The sequence below is a fragment of the Rhipicephalus microplus genome, chromosome 1 (genome assembly GCF_043290135.1).
Source record: "Rhipicephalus microplus isolate Deutch F79 chromosome 1, USDA_Rmic, whole genome shotgun sequence".
Lineage (NCBI taxonomy): Eukaryota > Metazoa > Arthropoda > Arachnida > Ixodida > Ixodidae > Rhipicephalus > Rhipicephalus microplus.
In genome coordinates this window covers 261,149,970-261,173,886 of record NC_134700.1, presented here as the reverse complement: position 1 = coordinate 261,173,886, position 23,917 = coordinate 261,149,970, and the positions used below count along the sequence as shown (strand labels likewise).

The window sequence follows — 23,917 nt, the reverse complement described above, 5'->3', positions numbered from 1 at the left end:
TTTGGAGGATCTCCAGCACCGAGGTGCCCTTAGCATAGCAATTTTACGCGACACGACTCCCGCAGTTTCCTTCTCGGGCTTTTTTTTTATTCGCGCCCCTTTAGTGCTTGCGTTGTGGCTTTACGAAGAATTCGTTCGCAATGCACGGATGAAAATATTCGGGAAATAGTAACCGTTGCCGCGTGGTGAACGACTAAAAGCGGGCCGCTTCGGAGTCCTCCATTCAGTGACTGATACAGTGGCGCGGTCTTGATAAGCAGTGAAATACGTATCGAGAGCTTGAATGTCAATTGCATCCTTAAACAAACAAACAAGGAAATAATTAAATAAATAGATAAATAAATAAATAAATACTAAAGCAGAAGAAGCTGTGGCTTTCTTTCGACAGTCCTCCAAATTGGCAGCGCCTTCTTTTAGGGGTGAAGCTCTTTATGACGTGGGTTTGTCGTTCCTCCGTATGTATGTATGTATGTATGTATGTATGTATGTATGTATGTATGTATGTATGTATGTATGTATGTATGTATGTATGTATGTATGTATGTATGTATGTATGTATGTATTTATTTATGTAGAGCGGGTATGTGCCACAGGGGTTGCGAGATGGGAGATGGCGGTACTCAGAGTGTTCACTAGATGGACGCGCGGACAAACGCACGGACGAATGGATGGACACGTGGACGTACGGACGGATAGATGCATGAATGGACGGAATCACGGACGCACGCTCAGACAGACGGACGGACGCGTGCATTGACGCACGGATGGTCGCGCGGACGGTCAGAAGTACGGACGGGCTGACGGACGCTTCGCTCCATTTATCATCATTCAATACGTAGATATGTTGTGGTTTTTCTAACAGAGTGACTGCGAGGAATTAAAATACACGATGAGCCTGCTTTGAGAGTTTTGCAGGAGGAGGAAAGGAAAGAATGAAAGACAGGGAGGCCAACCAGACCCGGGTCCGTTTTGCGCTCTGCACTAGAGATAAGGGGGGAAGGGATTAAAGGAAAGACAGACAGAAGAAGGACAGAGATGACATCACTAAACCGTGGCGCCTGTCCATTGGACGTCTACGAGCAGTCGCTTCACCTGGTCGATTCAAAGAAAAAAAAGGCAGCATATCCACGGAGTGAATGATGGGGAGTGGGGCGAAGCATTCGTCCGTCCATTCGTTCTTGCTTCCGTCTGTTCCTGCGTACGTCTGTGTAACCGTCCATGCGTCCATCCACCCGTCCGTGCGTGCGTCTGTTCGTGCGTCCGTCCCTGCGTTCGTCCATGCATCCGCGCCTGCTTCCGTTCATGCGTCCATCCATGCATCTGTCTGTGTGTCCGTTCGTTCATCTATTCAGCACTCCAAGTACCACCATCTCGCATCTTTTCATCATATATTCTCCATATGGAAGCACCGCCATCCAGCGGACATTTCAAGGACTAAACGAGAGGTGGCACATGCACACTTTCTTACGGCTTGCGCTTCGGGTTTACTTCCCACCTTTAACCACCTCGAGTTCATGGTATATACTAGTTCACTGTATTCATGGCTATGCGGCCCAACGCTCGCTAAGCCTTTCTAAAACGAAGGAGGTTACACCCAGCGAGTATAACGTAGCAACCCTTTCTTGTCAGATCGTGCTCAATGTACATGCCAATAGCTGCTAATGGGAATCGCAGCGTTCGCGTTACCTAAAGGCCGAATGCTCCTGTCTCTCATTTCCCCTTAGCAGCCATTAGCATGTGCATTGAGCACTATCTTTTATTGTTCAACAACGCACAGAAGAAATCTCTCACCGGAACCACCTCGGAGGTCAAAATCGTAAGGACTGCTATTTCGGGTATGTGGCACTGGTGGTTACGTACTACGAGGGACGCACAAGCCACGCCATAAGGAGCTTCGCCCCTAAAACGTAGCAACGTTCACGTCGCTTTTCTGGTCTGTGACGTGTGGAGTTATGTGAGTAATAGATCAGCGAATAGCTGTGTTGTATGCGTAAGCGTTTAGCTGTCTTAGAGTGGCATCAACATCATTTCTTGTTTCTACCATTCGCATGTTCAATTCAAAGAAAAAAAATGGCAGCATATCCACGGGGTGTATGATAAATAGCGGGGCGAAGCATCTGCCCGTCCATTTGTTCTTGCTTCCGCCCATCCATGAGTGCGTCTGTTCGTGCGTCCGCACGTTCATCTGTGCGTCCGTCCCTGATTTCGTCCATGCATCCACTCCTGCGGCCGTTCATCCGTCCGTGCAGCCCTCGGTGTGTCCGTTTAGCACCTGTCTGTGTGTCCGATCGTCCACCAATTCAACACTCCAAGTACCACCATCTCGCAACTTTTCATCATGTATTCCTCATATAGAAGCACCGCCATCCAGCGGACATTCCAAGGACTGAACTAGAGGAGGCACACGCACACTTTCTTACGGCTTGCGCTTCGTGTCTGCTTCCCACCTTTAACCACCTCGAGTTCATGGTATATACTAGTTCACTGTATCCATGGTACTGCGGCCCAACGCTAGCTAAACCTTTCTAAAACATAGGAGGTTACGCCCAGCGAGTGGAACGTAGCAACCATTTTTTGTCTTCTGTGCGTTGTTGAACAATAAAAAATTCGCAGGAAGCGCCTTAACTAAAAGCCGAATTCTCCTGTCTCTCATTCCCCCTTAGCAGCCATTGGCATGTACATTGAACACTATCTTTAATTGTTCAACAACGCACAGGAGAAATCTCTCACCGGCACCACCTTCGAGGTCAATATGTTATACTTGTTACACACTACTACAACTACTACAACGGCTACGAGAAACGAACGGGTGCCGCTATAAAAGGTATCGCCCCTAAAAAAAAAAAAAACGTAGCAACGTTCACGTTGCTTTGCTGGCCTGTAATGCGTGGAGTTATGTGAGTGGTAGATCAGCAAATAGCTGTGTTGCATGTGGAAGCGTTTAGCTTTTTTAGGGCGGTATCAACGTCAGTTCTTGTTTCTAGCATTCACTAATGTCTTCAGAAGTGTCATGAAAGGCGGACGCCACGATCACATCAACGTGGGTTTAGCCTTACGTTTTAATAAAATTGAGAATTTCGCTATTGTGTACCATTCTGCCTTAGAGCTTTACTGCCTGTCTGGCGGAGGGAATTCGTTTCGTCATCACGAAGTTCAAAGAAGCCTTCGTACAAAGTATTTTTTTAACAGCACATCTGTTTTGGCCGGCTTTAAGAATTTTGGTGTGTGCAAAAAACTACCATCATCATGAACGGGTATGTGCTACAGAACTTCAGAACGACTCACCTCTGGTCCATTAGGAAGGAAGAAAGTAACAGATAGATGACAAACACGAATTAACATTTCTGGACAGACGTAACCAGAGATTGAAAAAAAATAACGTTTAATGAACCATCGGCACAGGCGTCGTCGCCACAGTTTCAAGTTCACTCAACCATTTATACGGAGGGCCCCAGCTGCACGTACATCGAAACAACACTAGATAACGGGAAAGGCCACGGCGGCTACGAGAAGACTCTGAAGTGATAGAAGCCCTACGCGAACGACGACGGGCCCGTATATACAGGGTGTTTCAGGAAATGTGTCCATTAATACTTAACAAAACTACAGAAGGGAGGTACCTACATACCACCGGTGACGTTTCGTTTACTGTGGCAGAAAGCACTAAGTATGGCAGTAATTACTTAGTCACTGCGCGGTGATGAAAATCTGGCTGATTTAGCTGGCGAAACCAAAACTGATGCACCAAACACAGAGTATACATCTATCGCCCAGCCGCGGTGGTCTAGTGGCTAAGGTACTCGGCTGCTGACCCGCAGGTCCCGGGATCAAATCCCGGCTGCGGTGGCTGCATTTCCGATGGAGGCGGAAGTGTAGGCCCGTGTGCTCAGATTTGGGTGCACGTTAAAGAACCCCAGGTGGTCGAAATTTCCGGAGCCCTACACTACTGCGTCTCTCATAATCATATCGTGGTTTTGTGTGTGAGTGGTTCTTAAGATAGACAAAGGAAGAGAAAAGTGAGCCCCGTTATTGTCTACTTGTGTGAGCGACACCGCCACAGAGCTCACAAGGGATGGGGCTGAGGAGGGATAAAAAGGGTAGAAGTAAAGGTATAGAAAAGAGGAAGAAGAAGCAACAACAAACTGGGGGGATAGGAGAGACAGGAAAGATGGAAGCACGGTCACTGGAGTCCGAGGACGGGGTACACTTGCGAGAGATGTTGTCGGCGTCTGTAGATGGCGTAGAACAGGTCCAGTAGGTCAGAGCTACACTGTCGTCGAAGGTCGTCGGCGACAGGAGGTGACGTAGGGCGAGCCCAGTCGGCCAGAGCTGCGATGACGCCGAAGGTCGCGAGCACGCGGAGCGCGCGGGCGCACGACCGGTCGGCACGAAATCGAGCGAGCGACCCGCATCGTGGTTTATGGACGTGGTTTTGGGACGTTAAAACCCACAAATGATGAGTATCTATCTTTCACTTCAAAAATGGCTTCAGTGACGACCCTGTTTTTCCCTCGAATCGGGAGAGGAGGATAAGCGAGTGCCGACAAGCAGCTACTCGACAGGAAAGCGCTGCCACGAAACGATCTAGACTGACGATTGATAACGGTGAGGGAAACAGTGTTGTCACTGAGGGCGTTTCCGAAGTGAATGGTGGTTGTGCTTTTCGGTGCGTCGCTTTCGCCGGACAAATTAGCCAGATTGCATCACACCGTGGTGATTACCAAGGGCTGCCTTTCAAAATGCTTAAAGTGGCTAACAACTTGAATTTGCCCATTTGACTCGACCGCTTATTTGCACTGGTTCAAAAGTTAACTTTGCTAATTTTATAATCATTGTCCATAATTACTCTGTGCACGCACGTGAATATTCCTTCCGCCACAGGTGAGGGAACTTGAACTTTTTGGCCAACTTTATACGCTATTCTGACAAGGCTCCTTCAGCAAACGTCATCGTAATTGAGGTAAGATCGACAAACCTATAGCTTTAGGTATGCGCTGTATGCACGTTTGCACAGAAAAAAAAATACCCGAAAAAGAAACTAGCTTGCATGACTTCCGTTCGTAGGCGATTGACAAGCATGCCGTGGTTCTGCTGGTAGAGCTCGTACTTACTGTTGATTGTAGATTGTAACTGGCTATTGTACCTGAGTTCAACATTATTCTCGAATAAGAGTGAGCAATCTCCTATTTCAATCCATGGTATTACCGGCAGGAAGAATAAAAAAATGATTTAGAAAATGAACCACCTCAACAGCCACATTCTATACAAAGCTGTTGTCCGGAGGACATTACCTACATAACTAAAAGAGCCGTTCGCACATTCAAGCGCGAGGGGCAGTGTCTCTCACGCTGAAGTGCCTCAGTGCGGAGACAAAAGGGCGGGATGAAAATACAGGAAATAAGGAAGCACGGGAAAACGAGCTGGGAAGATGGCGAAAAAAAAGGCAAGGTTGCGGGGGATGGATGAAAGGCGCGCGCGGTTTGGCGTAGCGGCGGCGCTGCGAACGCAAATCCCGCGCGCGAGCGCGCGCGCGCCGCCAAGTCCTCCGTTTGGGGCACCGCCCCCCTCTCCCGATTCGGGATAAAAAGGGGCCCGGCGCTCCCGGTTCCAGTAGCGGAGTGCACCGGCTGCCCCCAAGCGGAGCGCGGAGACGTCGCACCCGCTCGCGGCCGCCAGACAGAGCCGTCAACATGTGAGAGCAGCGGCGGGTGTACCACCTCACGCCCGGTGTCTCCGCGTGTGCTGTGAGTGCGTGCGACGCTGCCGTCTCTGCAAGCAGAGACAGGTCTCCCCGGTGGAGGAAGTGTCTATCGCGACTTTTCCGAGACCGGCGAGAAGAAGCCGTGTTGCATTTGTCTGTACTTTTCGCCTCTTACCGTTAGCTCTTTCCCGTGGACAAGCAGTGCTTCGATATTGACGTTTCGTTTCCGCCTATTTTTCTCTCGTTTTCTGCCAACTGAAGTGAACCGCAACGATACTGTTCTCAGACGAGAAGGGAGAGAAAATCTAGTGCACCGTCTTATCGTCTACCTTTTTTTTTCAGTCGAACTGGACTGCTTTGGCGACGGACGTTGTCTCTGTGAAGCCGGCGTGAGACTTGAAAGGTGACTGTGCACTCCATACTGACGTTCCTCCGGTGTGGCGTCGAGAGACGAGAAAGACGGAAGGACTCGCTCCGACATGCCAGGAATGAGACTTCAAGCGACGGTCGCGGTCCTGCTTGTGCTGCTGGTTCCTTCCGGTACGCTTGATCCATTTTCTTTCACTATTATTAGGTACTTGATAAGTACGTTAAAACATAAAGAAACATTGCGGGATAGTGGTAGGTTTGTCTCACCGGTTCAGTCACTTGTTATATCTTGGGATTACAGAGTGGCATTGTGGTAGAAAAACACCCAGATTCTATAAGAAATGACAGAGACCTAGTGAATGAGGCATCAAGTTTGGACGTTAGCATGCTCAGTCATAAGTTTGTCGACAGTGTACCGATAATTAGGCGTCACGGTGTCGTGACGTAGATTCAACCAAGTCCGTATTCACAAAATATATCTTAGGATAAAATTTTTTATAGAAGAATATTTTATTTATTCGCGATGCGGGATTTTTAATTAGTGAAGCCGGCTGATTCATAGGAGGATACATGTGAGAAAGAAATTCTGTAAATGCAGCCTCTTATGTGGTTCAGGCTTCATTCCACTGGCCCAGAACATATTGTGGCCAAATACTTGACTAAACATGAGCTTAGTTTACGCTATAATATTGATGCCCACTTCAACTGTCATTAGACTTTTCTTTTTGATATTACATTCACATATTCCGCATTTCGGAATCATTTGGTTTTATCATGCAATATGTTTCTGCCCTGAAAAGACACGTTTCACTTTGTTGTCAATGAAAGCAGATCGTCTATCTTTGTTCATCAACCTCAACAGTGGATTCAATGATTGTCGTATGACGTATACATGAAGCTCAAGATTAGAAATACGTTAGTTAATTTAGTTTCCCTTTGAGCGTCAGAAAGCGCGAGTTCTTCGATCTCGTCATGAATTATAACTGTTTCTCTATAGCAATCACAATGGTGGGATCATTAGGATCAGTAGGCGGGATCAGCACGAATGAGAAATGTTGATATGTCCCTTTAAAATCAGCACAACGTTACAAGGTTGAAGTAAATGATGCCGTACATGACTTCCGTGTCATGATTATCATGTTTAGATGCTTCGTTTACATTCGTCATCTACTCACGTCTCATGATACCAAATTACGTATGTGTGGAGCTAGCAAAACGGCCGCGAGCACGCTATGAGCGTGGTATGTTGCCATGGTCCTACATGACACGCGTGTCAGGATTATCATGTTTGCACCAGTCATATATTTTGTCATTCATTGACGTCACGTAACACCAAATTGGGTATATGTGACGTTAGCAAAACGGCCGCGAGCGCAGCATGAATGGCCAAATATACTCCAATGTAGCGTTGACGCGCGGGCACGCTGGGCAGAGCGATGCTGGGCAGAGCGAGTTAGCAAAACGCTAGCACTTATAGTCTGACACCAGGCGTGACCAGGGTTCGTCGCCGCAGCCCAGACAACACTGCATCTCCCTCTTTTCGTGATGGAGGGACGCCGGACGCGCTGAAACGCACATGGGTCAAAGCAACGCAGTGCGGCGCGCGCCTGCGAGTATATGGCAGGACCGGCGCCTGGCGTGGCAACGCCGGCATGACGCGACGAAATCAACGCCGGCGAGCACCCGCTCCACGTCCCGTCGAAATGTATTGGCGTCTTGACTGTGGCATGTAGTCATGTTCTCACATGACACGCATCTCATGACTGTCACGTTTGCACCAGTTGCATACCTTCGACTTCCATCGGCGGCGTGCAATGCCGAGTTTGGTACATGTGAAGCTAGCGAAACGGCCGCGATCGCATCATGACCGTAGCGTGTAGTCATGTTGTTACATGACACGCATCTCATTTTCTTCATGTTTGCACCAGTATCATACCTTCGTCATCCATTCACATCCCGTAATACCGAATTTGGTATAGGTGAAGCAAGCAAAACGGCTGCCAGCGCATCATGAGCGTGGCATGTAGTCATGTTGTTATATGACACGCAGCTCAAGATTATCATATTTGCACCAGTCACATACTTTCATCATCTATTCACATCCCGTAATACCGAATTTGGTATAGGTGAAGCAAGCAAAACGGCTGCCAGCGCATCATGAGCGTGGCATGTAGTCATGTTGTTATATGACACGCAGCTCAAGATTATCATATTTGCACCAGTCACATACTTTCATCATCCATTGACGTACCGTAATACCAAGTTTGATATATGTGACGGTGGCGAAACGGCCGCGAGCGCATCATGAGCATGGAACGTAGTCATGTTGTTACATGACACGCATCTCATGATTTCCATGTTAGGGTCTGTCTCTTGTGTTCATCATGCAATCATGTCATACCATACCAGTCTTGAAACATGTCATGTGAACGAAACCACCGCAACAGCTGCAAGATCATGAAATGTAAATCATGACATTCATGACACACCTATCATGATTTTCGTGTTATAACTAGTCATATATGTTCTTCATACCGTCTTGTTATGCCATATCAAGTTTGGTATTAATACCATTATCGAAACGGCTAGGAGAGCTAAAAGCCGTAGGTGGTTAGATAGATAGATAGATAGATAGATAGATAGATAGATAGATAGATAGATAGATAGATAGATAGATAGATAGATAGATAGATAGATAGATAGATAGATAGATAGATAGATAGATAGATAGATAGATACGCTCAAAGTCGCCGAAGTTCGCTAAGAAAGGCTTTGCATTTAAAACGCGAGGACAGTAACTCCCGCTGGAGCAAACGAAAGCGTAATAATTGTGGCAGGCATCAGTTTTCCTATTTATGAATTCATGTTTAATGATTTATTCTTGATTACTCACTCGTGACGTTGTAGCTTGCTGGCTCCAGGTGAAGACTGGTAAGCCTATACTATTATTTATAAAAAAAAAAGCACTCGCTTTAAGCATACCGTTTTCTTAATAAAAGCGTACGCATTAGACAAACGCGGAAGTGACCTGAACGGGACTGCGTTGCGTTATAGTGTAAAATATATAACAAAAATGATTGAAAATATCTTTAACAACTTAAAGCAAATATTTTGATGAAGCATTGCACAAAAGGATCGTCAAAGCACACGTTAAAAAAGGCATGAACAAGCATGTTGTTCCTTGTTTGTGCATCTCTTTATGTGGCTGTAAGCGTGTCTTTTGTTCGCTGCATCTTGGATATAATAATATTATCAGCAGTTCTACGTCCGTAAAGCATGATATGGTTATAAGGAACGCCATAGTACAAGATACTAGAATACTTCTCTATTTCGTGTCCCTTAAGCACACTTAGGTTAAGCACAGCTTCGCAAATACTATGGATCACCAGCTAGAATATTTGTATATATTAAGTAGAAACATCTTGCGTGTGCTATAATTGCAGAAACATCTTGCGTGGGTATGAAATCGGGACGAACGATAGTATGTGGAATGTTTTATAGAAGTTCCTAGAAGAGACAAGGTTAATACATCGGTGAAAAGTAGCACAATTATGCAGAAGTCGTACGAACAAACATCTGATGAAACTAAAGATGCTATCGTACTCGAGGTGCGAGTTCAATGCGTTTTCTCTTTCTCCCTCAGTTTAACGCTGTATTTTTTGTTCTTGAAAGAATGAAGCTACAGGCTCACTCATATTACGTTGCAAAACAAGAGAGAAAAAAAAGTTATTGATGAGTAGCCAGCGCTTATTTGGTGACCGAGATCTCCTGATATCATGTGAATAAAGTATTTGAGTCAATTTTGTGTTTTGTCAATCTTCAGTGATGCTATTGAGTAGTGGAAGTAACGGGAAAATAGAATACGAAAGTGTATTTATAAAGGCAGTTAATATTGCATAAAACAATTCAGAGTTTTTCTGGCACGATCACTTTGAAACTTTGTGCACGGTTAAATGAGAACACTAAGACATAAAGGCGCTTTTCAAGCAGATTGACCAATAAAATGGGAAGGTTCTTCAATAAAGCGTGTGACAGTTAGGTAATTCTTTTCATGACCTTCGGCGTATACCACTTTTTGATCGCTAAATCCTCAAAGGGGCATTCGTGTGCATGTTATATCCATGATTATTTTCGAGACACTGATATTTATTCATTACGACAAAAGGGCACTCCGATATGATAGCTCCCCATTTTCTCTGCAGAGGAAGGTTTTCGATGACGTGTCATAGCCTTAGTCACAATCTTGAAATAGCCTAATCAGCACCAACAATTTTGAAAGAGCATAAAATGAGCACCAAGTTTAGGCGCTAACTACACATTGGTGGAGCAAGTTTTTACGGCTATCTCTAGATATTTTCAGAACGGTGCACCTTCAGAGCAACAAAAAGTGTTTTACGTATGTGACTGCATATTGTCATTATGTCCCTTTAAGCATATAGAGGCAAAAACTGACCGAATTCGCCCCTCTGTACCCAGTTTTAAATTTGCGAAAAAGGAAACGAAACGTGCGTTGCACCACTGACATTAAAATGCTTCACGTTGTAAAACATCCCCTTTTCGGAAACTCCGATATCATACCCATGCATCGACACACAAAAAAAGGGAAAGAGAGAGAGGGGGTCGCAAAATGTGGGTTAGCAAAGGAGACGAGAAAATGGCTTCGCAAGAGTCATTAATCCTTCAGGCCACAATCAGCAGGTAACGATCAATGTTGACCTCGGTTTTGGCTGTAATCAATGCGACTGTTTCAAACTGTCTACTAAGAACAATACGCGGTATCTATTCATATCTGTTTAGCATGAAAAGGGCACTCAACGTGTTTATTTTTTTTAATTCCTCGCTGATTCCATGGTTCATGCTCATGTCTATTATGAAAATAAAGAATTCAACGAAGGTGCCAAAAAAGGCGCAGTGATGAATTTGAAAGAAAGTTTTGTCAGGCTCGACACTGCGAATAAAACTGCGATGTTATATCTATGGTTTAGGACTATTCGGTTCTGCATCGTAGTTGCACAGCTTACGCGTGCGTGATAGAAGGAGCAAAGATTGTCGAATAGGTGAGAGTAGAGTATTGTTGTAAAAAAAGGCTTTCAGTGGTTGGTCATGTTAACCAACTTCCATTTAAAGGCACGTGAACAGTAAGTTTCTCATTTACTGCATAAAGCAGGCTGTTACGACCTCAAAAATCCTATCGAGTATTGTCTACATATGAAAGTTACGCCTTGAGTGCGTAGAAGTTCAATACTTCTTTGAATTCATATGTATACTTCCATATGCCACTTGGTAGAGTGATTATATCGCGACACTTGATGGGCTCCTCAATAAAGACTCGTGAAAGCCGGGAACTTCCAGTAATCTACTTCCCACATCTCTCTAGGAGGCTCAGAAATACTCGAAGATGGACGCACTTTGACAAGCGGGCAGCCCCAAACTGTTGTCACCTCGGGTGCAAGGGAGTCTTGGGCGTCGTGCATAATTAACGGCTTTCTACTCGCTGTCGCCGCAGAGAGCTAGCCGCTCAGGCCTGACCCGCTTCCTTTGAGTTATTATTACGGCTTCAAGTTGTCGACGGGAAATCGGCGATGCTCCACTGCCCTTCCTGGTTCGTCGTGACTCCAGCAACAAAATACTGTCTTGCGAGACGAGCGATATTGAAGCAAACTTTCACTGTGTGCCTTAGTCTTGCTACTTTAACGATGACAACAGCTGGTCAAGTGAGTTCATTTAGGGACAGAGTCTTTGACTGGTTAGAATTTCACGGTAATAGTTCGCTGGAAATTATAACAGACATGGTTAGGGAGAGATGAAGAAGTATCGCGAACCTGATGCAGCAATGTATACATATTAAAGTACAATTTTCTTCAAACATTTATTGCTGTTGTGTTTCATGTAATGTTTGCAGATGACGTTGACGTCCATTTGTTGATAGGCGCACTATATATCAAGAGCAAACGGCATGATGTGATGAGTGTTGCGTGATGCTTGGTTTGAATCAGGTTGTAAAGCATACATACTGGAATCTGAAATTCTTGAATGAATTTTTGTTTGAGAAGCGTGCAGTGTACTGTGTCCTTGAGCGTATTAACGTTTTGTAGGCGCCGGACGCCGTGTTGTCATTTAGCTCCATGCTTAAACGTATTAACATTCTTTTGACGCCACACCAAGTCAAGATCATATTTCCCTATTGTAGCGGCTGGCGAGATAGCTGCTGACCTTTTCAAGTTGCGACGTATGGGCGCCGCTGGTATATTATGGCTGGCCGAGAAAGAATAAATTAATTTAAGAAAATAACATAGGTCAAATTTTATGATATCAAGTCCAGAAATAAATAAATCTATACATACATACAGTATGTATAGATACATACAGTAACGCACAGGCAGGTTGCCAAGAACACACGTAGGCTCTTTTAATTTTTCATAAATTTCAATAATTTGCTCTTTCTGTTTTTTCTGTTAAAATTGATGTATCATACATACATACATACATACATACATACATACATACATACATACATACATACATACATACATACATACATACATACATACATACATACATACATACATACATACATACATACATACATACATACATACATACATACATACATACATACATACATACATACATACATACATACATACATACATACATACATACATACATACATACATACATACGGAAGCACACGTACGAATCCAAGTGCAAGCGCACATTGGAATGTGGTGTCACGGGAATGAGCGAAACGGAGGCGACGAATCCATTTCCGAATAAATTACGCGAATCTTTATTGTTCGTTCCGGTAGTAGACCATCCCATTCTCTTCAAATGTCGCGGTCTTGACGAAATCTTGGCCTCCGACAATCCCGGTACTTCCATTATGGCCCGGTTTGTATGCTTCTTTTAGCCCCCCTTATATTCCGTTCTGACTTGTCTCAGAAGCCTTAAAGACTGCGCGGGGAGAGTGTAAAACGCGTGGTTCCCACTTCCGCAAGAAAGAAGAAGTTGACTTTTCCTTCGCTGGCAGCGCCGCACTCGGGACGAGAAGATATGCGCTAGAGGCGGTTGGTTATAAAGCTCAGCTCTATATAATGGTGTTGAAAGGGGGCGAAAGAAAGAAAAGAAAGCTTTTAAATTGCAAATCTTATGTTAATGTCAGAATCTGCCCTCTTTTCTTGTGTTAGTGAATACATCATCAACTTTGGTTTTCCTTCTCTTTGCTGCGTTCTCTTGCTTAGGCGATTTTATCCCAGAGCTACAGACTTGTCCCTATGGTTTTTTTTTCTGGTGCACTGTAATAACATTTGGTCGGCGCGAGTTCTGTATCTCTACACGTCTCGTCACGCGCGAAAAATGGAGCCGAAAGGAGAGAGAGAAAGAGAGTCTATACATGACGCGGGGACAAGAGAGCCAGCGGAGATGAGGAAAAGGGTTTAAACGTGGTAAACCGAGGGAGGAAAGGGAGGTGAACGAAGCATGCGGCAAGGAGTGGGAAAAACGGGAGAGAGGTCAGACGTTGTGTATGAAACGAGGAAGTACGACAGAGTGAACATGACTTGACGGCGGTTCCGTTTTCTTTGGTGTTCTTTGCCTCGCCTTGACCTCTCCCAGACGGTTGCGCGCGTCGCGGAAAAACCTGCAGCAACGAATAGAGAGGACGAAGCATCACAGTGAGAAATACCGCTCGTAGAAGGAATTGAGGAGTTGGAGAAATAGTAGCAATCGGTAACGCGCGAGACGAAAGCGAAGCTGGTATAAAACAAACACGGTAGCGAGCACACACTGTATGCGAAGTTGGGCGGTACGATCGCATAGGCGGAAGACGCATTCGGAAAATGAAGGCGGAGGTGGAGCTGACCGAAGAAAACACCATGAATTGAAGGGAATGGGAAGTCGGAGGTAGGGGAGAGAGATATGTGCGAGGCTGCCGTCTAATTTGCATGTGGCGTTATGTATGCGCCTGAAAATATCATCTTTCGCGATAGCTGTCCCAACATTCCTTTTCACGCCGCCTGGAGCCAGAAGGGAACCCTAATATATTTTGATAGAGCTCCCCCGCCGTCAGGCGCCGCATGGAAAAGCGTTTTGTGTTACCAGGCTCTCTCGCTCGGATGCGCGCGACTGCGGAAGCGGCAAGACGTCGACGGCGGCAACAGACAGTGGCGCACTGAACGGCGCTCGTAAAAAAATATTCGCCTCTTCAAGGCACGGCGTCGGCTGTCCCATGACGCGCGCTGTCTGTCACGCAGTCCGTCGTTGCCGTTGGCACTACGAAATTGCTGGCATGCATGTTGGTCCACGCACTTGTGAGGTTTGTTGCTTCTGCTGCTTCTGATTCGTATGAATTTTGAAGTGAGGCGGCGCAATGCAGCGGCGTGTCGTCGTTCTTTAGACTGAAGTTTTTACTTTTGTTGCTGTACCCCCTTGAGCGGGAATGTTCTAGCGTGAAATTGTTCAACTGCATCGTCTTTTCGAGTGTAGTTATCGTCGAAATAAAGTTTCATTTTTTGGTTCCAAGGACACGTTAAATGCGAACATTCTGCCCCTGATGACGGCGCACGGCATGGGGTGCTGGCTATGCATTAGCATTATATTGGTCAGTCTGTCGACTCTCGTATCGAAGAAAGGTAGAATAAAGCCAGCTTCCGTTCACGTCGCGTACCTTTTCCCCCTCAATACCCTTTCATGTGGTCGCACTGATGAATCGAGCCTCAGTGTACATAAACTGCATGTGACGTCTGTGCATTCTTTTTCTTCAGCCTTTAATTCCTTCTTTCATACGTCACTGCTTCACACGCAACAGCGTGACAGGTGTATCGTTACTCTTTCATTACATTCTCTCTCTTTTCTAATAGTTTTGATAGTTCACTTGTTTTCGCAGAAAAAAAGATACCCCGACATTATGATAACATTCAAACCCGTCAAAGATGGCACGGTATAAATGACTGCTTGAATGGCAACCAAGAAAATAAGGTTCACATAATTAAAAAAGAAAGTTATAAATTTTTCTGAATAATGTGGTGTGGAAATGTTGTGCTTCCCCAACCATGTTGACATGTATGACAGAATAAATTAAATACCATATTGACGTCGGCATACATGTCCGATAGAAGCCAGGGGTTCATAGCTCTAAATTTAGTGCTCTTCTATTCGACTTTACGAGATTGTAATCCTTAGCTTGATGGTAGAACAATACGCGAAGAAAACAGTGCACGCAGAGGAATGCTCGACCAAAAAAAAAAAAGTCGCGGTGTTGCTCTATGAAAGTTATGTCGTGATTCCTTTAGGGACCTTTTAGCACGTGAGCAGTCTTGAGTTACCCATATAGGGGTGTTACAGTGTGCAAGGTAGCTATTTTTTTTCAATTAACACTGGTCGTGTACGTCTGAATCAGAATTTTTGATTTCGTGTTAACTGCTGTGAAAACTTTGACAGCCATTAACGAGTAGAATAACGAGCATATAGCGCATAGGCAGGATAATGGTTTGTTTTTAACGGAAACTGACTATACCAAGAGAACGCGAATGAGCGAGGGGAAGACAGAAAGTTAGGTGGGAAGATGAGATTAAGAAGTTTGAGGGTATAACGTGGCAACAGCAAGCACCGGACCGGGTTGATTGGTGGAAAATCGATGAGGCCTTTACCCTGCAGTGAGCGTAGTCAGGCTGGTGATGATGATGGTGATTAACGAGCAGACAACTGATACAACGTTGTGAACGTGCAACGCTGTACATCTTTATTTTCAAAATTCAGCTACCCAAGACTATTGAATGCGTAACCAACGAGCGGCCGAACAAAAGACGAGGTCTGGTATAGACAACGGGAGCCACAGTGAAGAGAGGCCGCCAAATTGCAACAAAGGCATTGTGTAGGCCAAGGCCTCCGCTTATGGGGACCCGTCTTGTAAATGAAGAGCCTATTTACTCTAGCTTTGACGGAGGATCCAGTGTCGTAGGCATAAAATTTCCTCGCAAGGCGATTGTAGCTCAACTTTCCAAAGTGTTGCCCCGACTCGGGTTATAGGTGGTTCGGGCACAGAGAGCCATTCCAGAGATTAAGCTGTTCCCCTTGTCACCCCTGCCGTGGGATTAACGTGCCCTTTAAAGCCGATGATTCTCTAATTTCGAAATATGCACAAGGACGGCGAGTTGAATCGGGCTGGGTTCACCATATTTGCGAAATTTTAGAAGCACAAGATCAATAAAATAAAGAACTGCAAAATATCACTTTACGCCAATGGCTAAAGCATATTGCGCGAGTTTAAAGACCTTAAACGTTGACATCTTTTTGTGTGGGCTGAGTAACGCTTTAGGATGGCGTATGGCTAAAGGCCCGCAGCCTGTGCGATGCGTTGATTGCAGTGTCGGTGCAGCAGGACACGTTTCTGTGTAGGCTTTTATCTCCAAACTTAAGCTCCGAGAAAGTCTACGTTTTGGTCTTTGTGTGCTGACTTGTGAGCATAATCAGCTTCGGTATATTAGTAGCTCACGAAGTTTTCACATCAGAGCGAAAACTTTAAGTAAACTTTCACTGAAGAGCTTACTGTTATGACGTCATGGTGGTTGTGACATGATAATGAAGAAGGGGGCAGTAATAGTAATCAATACGGGACTTCTTTTTCATCAAACTTGTGCGCAGAGAGTGAAAAGCATGAGAAGTGCTAAAAACACTGGCCATATGCACTGATATCAACAAGCACAGTCATCGGCCATCGATTATCAGCTCGCCTGTGGCATGCGTCAGCTATTATACGAGCCTTATCGAATCTTCCAGCGTTATGGCTAATACATGCGTAAGCTCTGAAATAAACTCTATCAATCGTGTCCTGCGCGTAATCTTTCTTAATGGGCCCCTAAACAGCGTTCGCAAACACAGAGAACAACAACAACAACAAAAAAATGACAGCATATCCACGCAGTGAATGATGGAGAGTGGGGCGAAGAATTCGTCCGTCCATTCGTTCTTGCTTCCGTCCGTCCATGCGTCCGTCAGTGTGACCGTCCATGCGTCCATCAGCCCGTCCGTGCGTGCGTCTGTTCGTGCGTCCGCCCCTGCGTTCGTCCATGCAACCGCCCCTGCGTCCGCTCATGCGTCCATCCATGCATCTGTCTATGTGTCCGTTCGTCCATCTATTCAACACTCCAAGTACCACCATCTCGCAACTTTTTATCATATATTCCCCATATAGAAGCACCGCCATCCAGCGGACATTCCAAGGACTAAAACGAGAGGTGGCACACGCACACTTTCTTACGGCTTGCGCTTCGGGTCCACTTCCCACCATTAACCACCCCGAGTTCATGGTATACACTAGTTCACTGTATTCATGGCACTGCGGCCGAACGCTCGCTAAACCTTTCGAAAACCAAGGTGGTTACGCCCAGTACGCCCAGTATGACGCCCAGTATGACGTAGCAAACTTTTTCAGCCAGATAGTGCTCAATATACATGCCAATGGCTGCTAATGGGAAATGAAAGGCGGAGGATTCGGCTTTTACTTTCTTATGGCTTGCGCTTCGTATCTACTTCCCATTTTTAACCATCTCGAGTTCATTCATGGTATATACAAGTTCATTGTATTCATGGCACTGCGGCTCAACGCTCGCTAAACCTTTCTAAAGCTAAGGAGGTTACACCCAGCGAGTATAACGTAGCAACCCTTTCTTGTCAGATAGTGCTAAATGTACATGCCAATGGCTGCTAATGGTGATCGCAGCCTGCGCGTTAACTAAAAGCCGAATGCTCCTGTCTCTCATTTCCCATTAGCAGCCTTTGACATGTACATTGAGCACTATTTTTTATTGTTCAACAACGCACAGAAGAAGTCTCTCACCGGCACCACCTTGGAGGTCAAAATGTTATGCTTGTTACATACTACGGGGGACGAACGGGTGCCGCTATAAAGAGTTTCGCTCCTAAAACCCCATCTTGTTGTACTATCTTGCCGTTTCTCGCCTTTTTGGCGCCCTTGGGGACGATGGTGATTTGTTTCCGTGATGCCGTGCAGAACAAAGCTCTCAATTGGTTAATATACGAGAGATATCAGTTGTTAATTGTCTTCCGTCCACCTTTTTTGCTCTGTTGCGCAGCCATTCTGCTTTATCTCGCAAGACTTTCATGCGCAACCAACTGATTTCACTTCGTCTGATCCAGTTCTGAGTGCGCAGACGGAGGTAGCTGTGAGCAGCCAACAAGCGCAAATGCCTGATTGGCGCAATGTTTAGTACTGACATTGCACACGTGCTTTATGAACGAATAAGTGGCGATGAGGGGACAGTGCCTGTAGGCAAGGTAGTGATGTCGAAAAACAAAGTGCTCTCGTTTTTGCACTCTGAAATAAAGGGGCCCTTAAAAAACAGTCTAAAATAATCGCAAACTTTTCAAGCATTGCGAGGTGGCCTGCGACGATGCAGCCAGTGCAACCACGTTGAAATCTCCGAAGAGGAGCCAGCGTTGCATCGTTTATATAGAAGGGGCAGCTCAATGGGATTCATCCGCAGAGATGGGAAGTGAGTCGGAGAGATTGAAAGAAGCCAGGCTTCATCGTCGAAACGAAAGCAAGAGTATAGGCAGCAGGCCGAGAAGACGGAGGAAAAAGGAGCCGCAAACCTAGATAAGCATAACCGTGCAACCAAGCTGCAAGTTTAACCATACTTTTCGCTACGCATACCCATGCATAATTGAGTTTAGCCACAATAATTCGTTTTTTTTTGTTTTTGTGGGTTAAGCCCAATTGCATTAAAGTATAAGAATTAAGCTCACGCGTCAGAAGGAGCTAGCCAGTGGCTGTTCGCCATATGCAAGCGCTAATCTGCTGTAACGCAACCACTCTAGAAAGTACAAGAGTTTCTTATGCAAGATGGAAGCTGCTCAAATAGTTTACTAGTCAGGCGAGTTGAAAAAAAAAAAAAACACCAGGCCTGCACGAAACGCGCATTACAGTCACAACGCAAGCAGGAAGAGTGGCCTTTCGGAGCCTCTTTTAAATGCTTTTTGGGTAACTGCTACTAACGCACTCGCGGGGTAACCACTTTGCCATAAATAATCAATTTTCTTGTAGTAGGCAGGCATTCACTGTGCCATTCTTCGTCATTCTAAGGAGAAGCGTGCTACATGCTACAGACTTGCAAGGAATGTTGTGCAATTTTTCGACCATGTGGCTGACGACGATGAAGAATTATGCCTAAAGATTTGTAATGGGTCAGAGCATTCGGCAACGCAAACGTAACTCAATTAGCATTGCGTGACACATGGATGTTCCTTTGCTGTTTTAAAACACTTTATTTCTCAAAATGACGAGATTCCTTTCACGACATCAAGCCTCCCAAGTCCCGTATGCAACGGAGCTGTTTTAAAGCACCGGCGTTGGCTGTGTGGTAGACTACTAAACTGGCACGAAGGCGAGCCGGCTTCGAATCACATTGTGATCTTAGTTCTTTTTATTTGCTTAGTTTCTAACACGAAAGCGTTTTATGCAGGGGTCCACCAAAATTCCAGTGACGTAATTCCGTCACAACAGTGACGTCAAAAATAACAATATCAGAAGATAAATGTGCCGTAGCGGTAGTCGAACCCATGACCTCTCGGTCGGTGACAACAGCTGCTGGGCATGCTACCCACTGCACCATGGGCACTTACTTTGTAAACTTTATAAAGCACACATTTCATATCTACCACTTCCCTCTTACAGTGCTCCTGGGAATGTGCAATGTCGCATCTTGACCGTGTAATCCACGATTGGTCCCTTCAACGTGTCGTTGCTGCGCGTCCGCCCTATTTGGAGCGTTTCAATAGAAGTACAATTTTGCTAGGTGGTGACCTTGCCTAAAGCGTTGGCGTGGCTCATAGTATCCATGCGTGTAAAAATTCACAGCATAACCACGGAGTGCATGATCATGAGTGGGGAGGAGCGTCTGCCAGTCGGTCCGCGCTTCTGTCCGTCCGTTCGTTCTTGCTCCCGTCCGTTCGTCTGTGCGACGGTCCATGTGTCCATCCGTTCGTCCGTCCCTGCGTTCGTCCTTCCACGTGTCTTTCCGTGCATCCGTCTGTGCGTCTGTCTATCCGTCCCTGCGTTCGTACGTGCATCCGTCCATCTATTCGTCCATTTAGTGAACACTCCAAGTACCAACACCTCGCATCTTTTCATCATATATTCACCTTATAGAAGTACCACCATCCAGCGGGCATTCCAAAGACTAAACGAGAGGTAGTATGGCCGGACTAGAGGAGCGGCGCGCGCGCACTTTCTCATGGCCGGCGCTTCGTATATAGTTCCACCTTGCACCACCGCTAGTTCATGGCACGGCGGCCCAACCATCGCTAAATCTTGCTAAAACCAAGGAGGTTTCACCCAGTGAGTTTAACGTGGCAACTTTTTCTGGTCAGATAGGGCTCAAAGTGCGTCCTTCGGTTACTAGTTTCTTTAGTAAGCATCAAAATCAAGCCAAATTTTATTGGAGGCTAAGCCACTGATACTCGTCTTTGCAGGTTATTTCATTAGAAACAATTATCTTTCTATTTATGATTAACGTGCGCGGGTTTCGTCCTCAATTCAAAAGAGTGCGCGCGTGCCGCTCCTTTAGTGCGGCCATGGAGGTGGCTACCTACTACTACTACTACTACTACTACTACTACTACGACAACTATACTATGACTACTACCGCTACTACTATTACTACTATTACTACTACGAAAACTATACTGCAACTACTACTACATACATACATTGTGGACGCTCGACTCACGTCCTAAGGATAAAAATAGTTCACTAAAGCGTAGAGCAACAGGCTCTATAGAGCAAAGCACCTGCTTCACCTGGATGTAACCCCGCTTTTCCCGCTGACGCTCGCCACGTGAAAAGTCGTGGCTGGCCAACATAAAAGACACAACGCACGTGGCACTTTCCTCTTATCGGGCAGTAGCGTTCAGTAACTCAAACATGCCGCGAGTAGGTGACTTTCGCCAAGTTTGGCGTACATTAACTCACTTTGTTCTGGCTTTCACGCCGCTTTCTTTGTTTTCACTATCATCCCTAACTATTCGAACTACCAAAAACATGCATGGCAGCGAATGCGTGCTTAATCAATAATGAATCATTTTTCATGGACGTTAGTCATCGGAATGCAGATGTCAATATGCATTTGCGAAAAACGGGGTTTTAGCTGTCTAACACCAACCGCCATGGGATATGCTAATTTATATCAAAATACTGTAAGCACAAAACTGTTCATTAAGGAAACTTTTGACTTTCGTGTTTTACCGATTGCTATGAATGAGGGATCAACCATGTTTTTTTTTTCTTATTTCGTGCGATAGTGGTTACGGAGACCGGTGGCGGCGGCAGTGGACAACTACGGCACGCGTGACATTTTTTTTTTTTGATCTCATAACAGTTTTCGCTGTAAAAGTGATAAAAAGCCTGGTTGCGAAATGGCGTGTGGTTATCAGGTCAGAAGGGAAACTCTAAGACGTGATCGAAGGCCGTTTTACGTCACACGACTTCCCGCAATCAGCTTACTCGTGGTATATTGCCTGGTGTAGGAAGGATATGATGTAATAGTACGCAAACGTAGTGTGCAAGAATACCACGCGTCATTTAGAAGGAGCATCGGACTTGTTTTCTTTTTCTAAACTTTGTTTTTGACTAAGTTTTCTACACATTGATGGGTAAGGGGGGTGAAGGAGTTATATGAAAATCAGTATATAAATGAAGTGGAGAGAATGCAGTTAGGTCTATTTTTAATTCGTTCACAGAATCAAAGACGCACTGAAGTAGGACATACCATCCTAAGTGTGATTTCGAAATGTTCTTGGCTAGGACGTAAATGTATATATATAGGTATGAAAAGACACCTCTAACTTCGATTATGCCCCAATTCACGAGGTAATGGAGCCTGAGCAAGCAGAGCTGCGAAAATCTGCCCCACGGTTATTTTTGTCGGCTTTGTAGATGTCATCGCGTTATATCTGTCGTATCAAGAGGCAGGGTGTAGACAGACAGAAAAACTCATTCATTCCATCCGAAATTAGGAGAGATAAAAAATTGTGTGTACTTATATGAAAAGAGATTCGTGTTCGTCGAGATCACGCAAGCACACATTACGAACGGCTACGCGCAAAGGCGGACTAATGGGTTCCACTCCCGTACATTCTGAACGCGTTCGCCCATCGCCCGTTTTTAATGCATCCACGCCCTGACATCACGAGTGACACGATTCGTTCATTGCTCTCCCGACTCTTTTATCTCACCTGGGCACCGTATGTACAGAACTATCGCACTGAGGATCGGGGAAAGAAACAAACAAACAAAAAAATTCCGGAGAAAATGTACGTACACGAACGAGAATTTCCGAAAACGCGGGCGCAAAGTAGCATGTTTGCGCGATCGACTAACGCGTCAACATTTCTGAATTGCCTGCCGTGAGTTTTGCTGAAAGTTTCCCAATGCGTAACACAACTGCAATAAACGTTTAAAAAAGCAGCAGTAAATACAAAAAGCTGAAACGAGCCTGCGTATACTAAGCGCAGAATGATTTGGAGATGGTATAGCAGTTCCCGCGCACACGGCCACGTTGCGCGTTTTGCGTTTTACTGAGTTCAACGCTTGCACCACCGGCGCGATCACGTACACACGGAATAACGCGTTGCAGCGTGCACTTTTCTCGTCAACAGCGGCCCTCTTTAGCGGCGCGAAACTCAAAGAGGAGTTGAAAGGTCGTTAGCGTAGTGCTGCTCCCACTGTTTGCCTTCCTACGAGAGGAGTGATCTCCAGCCTCGACTCTCTTCTCATATTTGATACTTCGTCCTGGAGTGTTCCGCGAAAACACGCAACGCATGTATGCGCGCGAGGCAAGCCGTTATTCGCTGACGTTGGATGTGTTTTAGGCAATTTCTCCTGCACCGTGTTTTTTTAGGCGTCTGCCCCCTTCGCTGTGTGTTCAGTCTCACCGTGCCAAATGGGCTGCGATTTACGCGAACGCTCTCGGAATAAAACTGCACGTGGCAACAAGGCAAAAATTTGTTCTCCAGTTTCCCACCTACTCACTTCTTTTTGAAAGCTTTGATCATAAATTTTGTCAAAAGGGCCAACTGTAAATACTTGTACAGCTGTTGTAATGACAAAGTGCCGATGGAGGCGGAAACCTTGTAGGCCCGTGTGCTCAGATTTGGGTGCACGTTAAAGAACCCCAGGCGGTCGAAATTTCCGGAGCCCTCCACTACGGCGTCTCTCATAATCATATGGTGGTTTTGGGACGTTAAACTCCACAAATCAATCAATCAATCAATCAGCCAATCAATCAATCAAGCGTCACCTTTTGTGTATACGTAAAACGGACATCACGATGCGCCTGCGGTGCACACTGGCACGCTAACAGCGACAGAAAAGATAACACTGATCATTTGTTGGCGCAAGCGAGGTGGCCGGATAGTATAATACCGCAGCATCGCGTATTACTCGCCGAACATTCGAATATCACGCACTGACGCAGCTGAAATAGGTACTCGTAACACGAAGTGTCGTAAGATTGAAAGTGTTACACTATATAACTGCGTATGAACGAAACAAAAAATCAAATGCCACTTTCGTCTCACAAAACCAAAATTTATACGGTACTTATGGGTTATGACTGGCATCTAACATTTATTCTAGCACAGTTAGTGCACTCGTTTGAAAAAGACAGCTGTCGCGCAATTTCTCAAGAGAATGCGCTAACTGCATCAGAAAAATATCAGACGCCAGTAGTAAAGCTGTCACGCAAATTCATTAAAGTTTTTTGTCTGCCTGTCACACAATTTTGCGATAACTTATACATGTTTACTAATCTTCTACAACAATTTGCTTGT

The 23,917-nt window shown here is 45.4% G+C and overlaps 1 protein-coding gene across 5 annotated transcripts in view; it reads left to right on the top strand.

The window, feature by feature from the left end:
* Positions 1 to 5,630: 5,630 nt before the first annotated feature.
* Positions 5,631 to 23,917, top strand: part of LOC142814721 (lachesin-like) — a 194,705-nt gene continuing 176,418 nt past the window's right edge. For all 5 annotated transcript variants that reach the window (XR_012895050.1, XR_012895042.1, XR_012895040.1 and 2 more), the window contains exon 1: positions 5,631 to 6,241. Coding sequence is in view for 1 of the 5 variants with exons in the window: in XM_075893949.1 (XP_075750064.1) it covers positions 6,181 to 6,241 (61 nt within the window). In the remaining 4 variants the exon portion in view is untranslated. The remainder of the gene's footprint in view (positions 6,242 to 23,917) is intronic.